This window comes from Nicotiana sylvestris, chromosome 1, assembly GCF_000393655.2.
Source record: "Nicotiana sylvestris chromosome 1, ASM39365v2, whole genome shotgun sequence".
NCBI classification, from domain to species: domain Eukaryota; kingdom Viridiplantae; phylum Streptophyta; class Magnoliopsida; order Solanales; family Solanaceae; genus Nicotiana; species Nicotiana sylvestris.
Window position 1 is genome coordinate 130,902,845 of NC_091057.1, and position 10,235 is coordinate 130,913,079.

Consider the following 10,235-nt stretch of genomic DNA (forward strand, 5'->3'; position numbering starts at 1 on the left):
ACCCTTAATGCATGCGATATTGTACTCCACGCCTCTGCAGTTGCACTAAATTGCGTCATCCAAAGATTCCAAACCTTTTTAATTAGTGACCAAATTGCTTTTTAGCAACCATTACACTTTTCTTTGGCGTTCTCTCGTTGGTTAACCAAAATGATTGCATAAGCACCTGAAAATGAAAGGGCTAAGAAATCTGGAGGATGGACAAAGTAAAAGAATGCGGTGAACGTGGATCGAACACGTGACCTTCAGATCTTCAGTCTGACGCTCTCCCAACTGAGCTATCCCCGCTACTTGTTCTTAGATTGCACATGGTCTTTATTGATCCTTAGTTTTTGCGCTCCCCTATTCAGTTGGGCAATTAACCCAGTTAACCTTGTAGGGAATATGATATAAGAGCAGTAAGATGAAATATTCTAATAATATTAGAGAGGTTATTTGATGGAGAAAATATTTATTTTTTTTGAATTAATATTAAAATTTGGTGTTTTTCCATCTTTCGTTTCAAATCATTCTATTTTCTACTTTTTCATCGAGATGGTCAGGTATCATCATAACTCGAATAATCGAACTTGACTATTGAGATACTAGAGTAAAAGATTTTTAAATATATGTTAAAGCTGATATCATCTAGCAGCTGAGTACAACCAAAATGAAAAAGACACCCTTTATATCACACCAGGATTTGCTGCAAGCAGGACCACACAAAGGTTCTATTCTGAACCTAGTTGCAGCAAATCCTGGGTTTGCTATGTCTATGAAAGAGTTCTTAGGGCGTTTTGAATTATTATTTTTTAAAGCTTCGTATTCACATAAATTTTGCGTCAACAGTTTACAATGTATATTATAATATTATACAATAGACTACTTTATTTATATGACATGATATTATACTTCTAAAAGAAAGAAAATTATTTCTACAGTTTTGACTTTTGTTTGAAAAAAAGGGAAGTATTACTTTACTGCGTGAGAATGATGATTTCAGAAATATTACTAGTACTAGTGTGTAGGGTGGACATCAGTCGGTTCGGTTCGATTATGAATATTATAGGTTTAGTATATCGGTTATCGGGTATCGGTTAATCGGATATCGATCATTATCGGTTTACCCGATAAGATAACTCAATCTAGAGTTAAGCAAAAAAGAGAAGACAATTCATTGGAGTTAAGCAAAAAGAGAAGAATTCACATATAATATATTAAAGACTTACGCTAGGAGTAACTAGTAAGGTCCGTGAAGAATAAAGATGAAGCAACTGAAGAGTGCGGTTGAGAAAGAATACGAGAGAATGAACTGAAGCCCTAGCATTTGTATATACTTAAGGGGAAAGTCGTAATTTTATTAATTCTTATTGGGTTATCGGTTAACCTATTAACAAAATTGGCAAACCGAGGCCCGAACCGATAACCCAATAGTAAAAAAATTCTAAACTGTTATCGAACCGTTAACCCAATAACCCGATACCGATAACCCAATAAACAATTAACATTTCAGATTATTGGTTTTACCCGATATATCCAGATACATGCCCAGTCCTACTAGTATATCAAAAAGATTTCTTTATCCAAACTAGTTGGGACAGGTAAATACTCCAAATAATCCAAAGTGCAAGACCCATAATTACAATCTAATACTGATCATTCCATTCAAGTGAAGTGCGTAAAACTAAAAGAAAATTAAACATGCAGTACTTAGTAATTAACAACTTGTTCGGATGGTTGTTATGTATCATGCATGTATCGTATCGTATCGTATAGTATAGTATAGTATAGTATTGTATTGTATTGTATTGTATTGTATTGTATTATACTGTATTGTTTAGATGTATACAATGTTTGGAGAGATTGTATTGTTTGCCGTCGTTTTATGATATCATGCACCAAGAATATGAAGAATAAACTTGCAATATTATAAAGAAAATATAAGGTAGAGGTAATATGATTATATAAAAAGATAGGATAAAGAATAAAATAAGATTACAGTCAACCCTCTTTATAATAGCCTTGTTTGTTCAATATTTTTTGGATGTTATAGTGAAGTGTTGTTATAGAAGACATATATTATAACATAACATAAAGATCAGTTCTGAGAAAAACTTGGCTTTTATAGTGAATATTGAATGCAAGATGCGAGAAAAAAATAAGGAAACGACACGACCATACCAAATCGGTCGTTCCATAAAGTGACATTTTTCGTTGTTATAGAACGACGAATTTAAACGAGACGATACAATAAAATTTAAGTAATAATAAAAACAAACATTTTATTTAAAGTAACAATACGATACAATACAAAGAAACAAGCTGTAAAATTAAGTACAATGCATAAAGTAAATACTAAGATTTCCTAAGCTAAATGAAGGTACCCTGATTTTGTTTTCATGATAGACAACATTTTTCCAACAGACAAAAGCCTATACACAACAGAAGGCAGACCACAGTAATAGCGACAATCACAAGTTCAATAACGGCAAAAACCTCATCGCGGGTTTTGCTTAATCGGCCGTGACCATGATGATGACACCCATAATAATAATAATTACAATGAACAAAGTCATCCTTCATTCCAAGAAGCTCTTCTTTAAATTCATTGGAATTAGTTAATAATGTGGTAATAATATTATTATTGGGGGATATTGGTGGTTGTGACGTCGGAGGAGCTGATGATAGGAGTAGTTTTCTGGTGGAGACGGCAGTGGAAGAAAAAGCTACTAGTATGATTAAAGGTAGTATTATGAGAAGAGAAGAGGGAATTATGGTTTTAGTTGCCATTATTTTGTTGCAAAAGCGCTAGGAAGAAAATTGAAAGAAACAATGAAAAACTTGCAGCCCATCGTAGAGGAGACAACAATGTATAGGTTGTTTTTTTCCATTATTAGGATAATTTCCTTCTTTCCCTTTTCCTTTTGTTTTTCGGATTCCTATTCCTTGAAAGCCTATGAAACTAAAATTAGTGTAAATATGGTAATCTAAATACACAAGTATACCAAAAAAAAATAAACGAAAGTATACGGACTTCAACTAACTAAATTCAAACAGATTGACTTCCTACTTCATATCACTAGTAACAATTCAATTTGTGATATGCTAAATTTGTTAAATGATTATGTGAAAAATCTTTCGTAACATACATAAACTTGTATATATTAATAATTGGAGAATCAAATAGCTTATTTTTTTTTATAGTTTTGAAAAATAATATTTAATAATTAGAGAATCAAATAGTTTATTCTATGATAGTTTTGAAATATAATATCTAAATATTTTTAACTGTATATTTTGATGGATAGTACTTCTATGAATGTTTCTATATATATATATATATATATATATATATATATATATATATATGTATGTATATAGTAAAAATTGCACGGGGCGCCCTATTTGGTCGCCCCCATTTAACCTATACCTATTTTTTTTAAAGTTTTAATTTGTACTCAGTTTTTAAACAACTTCAGCCCCTTTCTCCTCCTTCGTTTTCTTCTTCTTCTTCTTCTATTAATAACTGAAAGGCACTATGATTAATTTTCTAATACTACCACCATCTTAAGAGAAATTTTCATTATGGTTTTAACATTGGCATGTTTACCGAAGTGCCTTTTTTTGGAGATGATATTAAATGTCATTTTACAATTTTGTACTCTGAAATCTCTTCTTAAATTCATATTCTTACCTGTTTGGACCGACGAATTTTGCCTTACGTATTCCACATTCACTATGTAAATCCACTATACTTGTTTGGTTTTATATTTAAAAAAATTAGATGTAAAATACAAACTCAAATTATAGATCAAATGGTTTGTCATTTGGAACGTGGAATCCAAGTCCATTCCTACCAATATGTGTTTGGTCTTGGAAGTTACACTACAAGGGAAGGAAAAGAGGGAAAACTAACACTACAAGGTGTTGTGTACCAGTGAATATTCTGTTTTAACTTGTAAGTTTCATTCTATTAACAACTTAAGCTTCGCCATTTATATTTCACTCTTCCTTCAAAATGTTACTTCAGCTTATATAGTGCTGAAGTTTTTATAAATGAACTAAATAATTTCAGCATCTTCTGCTGAAGTTTTTGAAAAAGCTTATCCAAGACAAAAAAAAACTTAAGCTTATTTAGTGCTGAAGTTTTTACAAATGAACTAAATAACTTCAGCATCTTCTGCTGAAATTTTTGAAAAAGCTTATCCAGGACAAAAAAAACTTAAGCTTATTTAGTGCTGAAGTTTTTACAAATGAACTAAATAACTTCAGCATTTTCTGCTGAAGTTTTTGAAAAAGCTTTATGACAAAACTAATGAATCCAGGACAAAAACACTTCAGCTATTTTAGTGCTTAAGTTTTTACAAATGAACTAAATAACTTCAGCATCTTATCCAGGACAAAAAAACCCTTCATCACTGCCTTTGCTACTTCGGACTCGTCTACTAGAATGCTGAAGTTTTGCGTGATTGCCTTTGCTACTTCAGCTCAGTATGTTGAAGTGACGCAAAAAGGTGGGTACGCTTGTATTTTTTTTTGCAAAACAGGCACAAGTTAAAACGTGACCCAAAAAACGGGTATAGATACAAATCCCCCTATATATATATATACACACACACACTTTACTACCAAAAGAAATTAATAAATTAAAGACGATATGAATGTTACGACCTGGATTTCCAGCCCTCGGGAGGCGTGATGACGTCTACTAATATGAGCTAGACAAGCTGACTGTTTGAACAAATTACCTTTTTACCCATTTTATATTCGCTAACAATTATGAAGCAATAACGTGTAGACAGCGGAATTTACAATAAGCCGAAGAAATGCAGTAAACTATCTGAAATATGTATCTAATACAACTGTTTGAGCATCGACTACCCAGAACTAGTGTCACAGTTTCACAGACAGTCTAAGAATACTACATACAAAGTCTGAAAGATAAAAGATACACTGTTTCCGAAATAAGTAGATGAAACAGGAATAAGGGATAGAGGGAGACGCCAGGGCCTGTGGACGCCTGCAGGACTACCTTGGATCTCCGTGTGGACTGAAGGCAGCCACCTGATCTACGGTCCAAAAACTGCTGCTCCGGGATCTGCACACAGTGCAGAGTGTAGTATCAGCACAACCGACCCCATGTGCTGGTAAGTGCCTAGCCTAACCTCGGCAAAGTAGAGACGAGGCTAGGACCAGACTACCAATTAAACTTGTGCAATTTAACTCTATACAACGGAAAAGAAGAACAGTAATATACAGTCAAGTATGGCAGGGGAAGCACGCTGCGGGGAAACTATCACTTAAAAATAGAAAGACAATAGGTAATTAAAAGGAACAACATATCTTAGATATCAACAAAGAATCAGGAATCAATAAGTGCACGACATCACCCTTCGTGCTTTTACTCTCGTCCTCACCAAGCAATCAAGTAATGAAAATGTGCACGGCATCACCCTTCGTGCTTTTACTCTCGTCCTCACCATATAATCAATATAATCGGCACGAAATTGTACATCGTGCGGCACGGCATCACCCTTCGTGCTTTAACACTCTCTCACCAAAACAATACACGGCATCACCCTTCGTGCTTTAACACTCTTCCTCACCCAACCAACAATCACAAACAATAGGGTAAGGAATAAATGAAATTACAATAAGAATCCCGGCAAGGGAACAATAGTTCAACAATCAAGTCCCGGCAAGGGAACAACATCAAAAGAGACATCAACATCCTGGCAAGGGAGATAACATTAAAAGCAACAATATCCCGGCAAGGGAGGCCACATAATAATTCTCTTCTTTTTTCACTTTTACTTCACAATTCACTTCACAACTTGAGCCAATGCTCTAAAAGGTTCAATTACCACTTATACTTTCACATTTCATTATACAACTTGAGCCAACGCTCCTCAATGTTCAAATTTCACAATTACTTCCACGAACTTTGCCCAATAATAGAAATCATCACCAAAGCATGAATAATACAACAGAGTCATAATAATCACAATATAAGACTCACGGACATGCTTGACACCAACGTATAGATACTTGTCACCATGCCTATACGTCGTACTCAACAAACACCACATACCAAATAGGACTCGACTCCTAATCCCTCAAGCTATGGTTAGACCAAACACTTACCTCGATGCAACGAACATAATTCAAGTCTCAACTATCGCTTTACCTCTTGATTCCACCACCAATTCGCTCGTATCTATCCACAAATTACATAATTACGTCAATAAATGCTAAATGAATCAATTCTAATGCATGAAAATGAGTTTTCCAAAGTTTTGCTCAAAAAGTCAAAAATCGCCCCCGGGCCCACATGGTCAAAAACCCGAGGTTCGAACCAAAACTCGATTACTCATTCCCCCACGAACTCAAATATATAATTTGTTTTGAAGGACCTCAAATTGAGGTCCAAATCCTCAATTTTTGAAAAACCTAGGTTCTACCCAAAACACCCAATTTCCCCCATGAAAACCATTGATTTTGAGTTGAAATCATATGAAAAGATGTTAAGTATTGAAGAAAACTAGTTAGAAATCACTTACAATCGATTAGGAAGAGAATTTGCCTTTGAAAAATCGCCCTAGAGAGTTTATGTTTTGAGAAGATGTGAAAAATGGTTGAAAATGCGTCTATGTTATGAACTTACAGGTTGCAGGTATCGCAATTGCGAACCCAGGCTCTGCTAAGCTCTTATTTGCAAAGAAATTTTCGCATTTGTGAAGTCGGAATTGCGAACAAACAGTCGCATTTGCGATAACAGGCCCAAATGGGGAGCATCGCCTTTGCGATGAAGGGCTGGCCTGGGCTGTTTCCCATTTGCGACTCAGCCCTCGCATTTGTGAGCCAGGCTTCGCAAATGAAACAACTGAAGCATGCAATTTCTCAAGTCCAAAATCTACCCCATGGCCTATCCAAAACTCACCCGAGCCCTCGGGGCTCCAAACCAAACATGCACACCAACCTAACAACATCATACGGACTCGCTCGTGCATTCAAATCACTAAAATAACATCAACAACTATGAATTTAGCATAAAAATCATGAAATTTCTTAAGAACTTCAAATTTTCCAATTTTCTCAAATACGATCCGATTCACGTCATTTCAAGTCCGTTTCTTACCAAATTTCACAGACTCATCTTAAATCACATATAAAACCTGTACCGGACTCTGAAACCAAAATATGGGCCCGATACCATCAAGTTTTAAACACATTTCATTTTCAAAAACTCATAAATATTCCAGAAAATAATTTTCTTTAAAAAAAATTATTTCTCGGGCTTGGGACCTCGAAATTCGATTTCGGGCCTACGCCCAAGTCCCATATTTTTCGACGGACCCTCCGGGACCGTCAAATCACGGGTCCGGGTCCGTTTACCCAAAATGTTGACCGAAGTCAACTTAATTCATTTTAAAGTCAAAATTCATCATTTTTCACAGATTTTTACATATTGGCTTTCCGGCTACGTGCTCCGACTGCGCAAGCAAATCGACGTGAGGCAAAAAGAGGTTTTTAAGGCCTCGAAACGCAGAATTTACTTTTAAAACAAGAGCACACTAAACTTGCTAGTTCAAAGTATGTGTTTGCTTGAACTGCAGTTTCACGCATATAAGCGGTAAATCAGATTTTCACTTATTCAACAGTAAGAATTACTCAATATATATAACGGCCAAATAATTTAGTTTTTCAGTTTGTCAATATTCTTGGTTATATAGGAAACAATACACGTCATGAGCGATTGATTAATTCTAATACTATAAAAAACTTGGCATCAACTTCGATAATAATCTTTGGATTGAATTTCTCTTACCAAGCATAATCGTTTATGTTAGGAACGCCAACAAAAATTCAAGAATTAGCTATTGGTTATTACAAGCAGTACTGACATAATATTTTAGGATAACTAAACAGAAGAACATACTCTAAATAAGCCTGAAGACCATACAACACCTTGTGTTTAATTAACACCCAATTAAGGAAAGAAAGAAAATTCGAGTTGTCAGTGTGAGTTTGATTTGGTCCTATATGCATGTACTATGAAGGGCTAAATGTAGGATTATAGAAATAGAATCTCAAACTAAGATGGAATAAAATAAATTATAATTTTGAAATAGATTTTTGTAGTAATATGAAAAGGTCAAATTGAATCGATGAACGAGTCTTGATTAGCTTTTTTAGATGGAAGAAAGTTTTCTTATCATCTCAAAAACTTGTCACCTTGCGTTGGTGAAAAATCGTACCAAAATATAATGATTGGCAAGGGGAGTTAGAATACATATTATGGTTAGGCTGAACCCAGTAACTTTAGTTTAAATCTTATATTTGTCTTTTGAAGTCTATTAAATGTGTACATACTATTAATTTGAAACATATATACATAATAAAAGGTAAAATCCTAAACACATAAACTCCAAATTCTGCTCTAACACTAATGACTTCCTAATTTCATGGATGGAACTCCTCTTCATTTCCTTCCTCTCCATTTTCCCCAAGTTTTTACTTGGATGGGAGATACTTGTCATTTTTATAATCAAATAGTTTAGATTTAATTAGTTAAAATAAGGTTCTAACCAAAATAATCAAATAAAATCCAGCTGGAAAAATTCATTGGGTCGTCCTTTCTTTTCAATAAAAATAATCAAAAAAATCTAAATTACAGTTGGAAAAATTCAGATGCACTTTTGAAAAATTAAAAAATGATTACACTTTAGGATTAAAAGATTTGAAAAAAAAAAAAAAAAAATCACCCACTAATTCACAACCCTGCAGTTCTTCCTAATCTCTCCCTGCTTGCCAGTCATAACCTCAATGGATCCCATCTTCACCATTGCAGCTGCATATTTACGAGCCCAATTTACACCATGAATTGCATTACTCCTCACCATTCCAGCCGTTAAAGGACTGTTCCATAGGGTCTGGTCCGAGGTTAACAATCCCCTATGATTCTTCAAATTAACATAGTACTTATTGTCCAACCTATTTGGAGTAACAACATCAAGTGGAACAGTTGGATCATTTCCAGTCCCATCATTATTAGGAGATGGACATCTTTTTCTCAATTGTTTGGCTAATCTTGGATCCATTGAAGGATCTTGTGTGTGAGTAGAATTGAATGAGTAAAGTCTGCTTGAAAAAGAAGAACAATGAGTTCTTCCAATAGAATGTGCACCAGAAAGGGTCACCATTTCATCTAAAGAAAGTCCTTTTCTCGCAAAATTTTCTTCTAATTGTTTAGCATTGAAGGTAAATGGTGGAAGATGTTCGTTTGGTTCGTCTAAAATGGATACTCTCCCGTCGCGACGGCCTGCTGGTACTGAATATCTGATGCCTCCAAGTTTATAGGCACTGTCTCTCGCAGCAAATGCAATTATATCTGAACAGGATACTGTTTGTGGGCATACAGATTCTAGCGCTGCTTTTGCTGCGTCGATTACTTCGTAGCCTCGTAAGCTTGGATTGTTTGCTGGATGTTCTTTTTCTGTTGGATTTCCAGGAGTTGAGTCCAAAAGGATAGAAGCATCACAACCCTGTATAATATAAAAACATATACAACATGAAAACCCTATATTTTGTTTGGTTAGAAATTAATGGAGATAGCTAAATTAAAAGAATAGTATATATATATAGTTACGTACCCTAACAAAGCAATCATGAAAATGCATCCTGATAATGCCAGCACCAAGTCCAGGGTTGCGAGACACAGCTTTATTCACTGTTTTTCTCACAATGGCTTCTGCATTTGGACAATTTGATTGGTAGAAACCAACCTTTAAGGATGCCAATGAAACAGTGAAAGTAAAGCTGGAAAAAACTACTAAAAAAAAGGTCAAGAAACTTGACCATTTAGCCATATCACTCCTCATGGTAGTTTGAGATTAATGATCAGAATTAACACAAAAGGATAAAAGAAGAAGACTAGGAGTTCAAGAAACTAAAACAAAATTAAAGTAGGAATGGTGTTATTTCAGCTGATTTTTAGTAAATGGAATTAAAGCCGGGAATGGAGGGAAAAAGGAAAATGGATACAGTATTTATACAGGAAAGCAATAAGGTTTTACTCTGTAAACTAACGCGTTGTTTTAACAGCGACTGCTTCTTAATAATTAGAAAATAGATGGAGTATAACTCTTATATTTGAATTTTTCTGGGAGTGCCAACTTGAAATGGTCTTTATTTCACAGCTTAATATATTCTCCTTTAATTTAATTTAATTTAATTTCCTCCTCTTAATTATGTTC

General features: G+C 34.5%; 1 protein-coding gene and 1 non-coding gene across 2 annotated transcripts; both read right to left on the minus strand.

Annotated features, from left to right (window-relative positions):
- Positions 1-215: 215 nt before the first annotated feature.
- TRNAF-GAA (transfer RNA phenylalanine (anticodon GAA)) lies at positions 216-288 on the minus strand. The gene has a single exon. It is a non-coding gene; the product is annotated as a tRNA-Phe (tRNA).
- Positions 289-8,650: 8,362 nt separating this feature from the next.
- On the minus strand, positions 8,651-9,988 carry LOC104245145 (peroxidase 5-like). Its single transcript, XM_009800712.1, has 2 exons — positions 9,633-9,988; positions 8,651-9,524 (listed from the first exon to the last, which is right to left on the minus strand). The coding sequence occupies exons 1-2, from the start codon at positions 9,858-9,860 to the stop codon at positions 8,748-8,750; spliced, it is 1,005 nt and encodes a 334-aa protein (XP_009799014.1). The 5' UTR covers positions 9,861-9,988; the 3' UTR covers positions 8,651-8,747.
- Between the last annotated feature and the right edge of the window lie 247 nt (positions 9,989-10,235).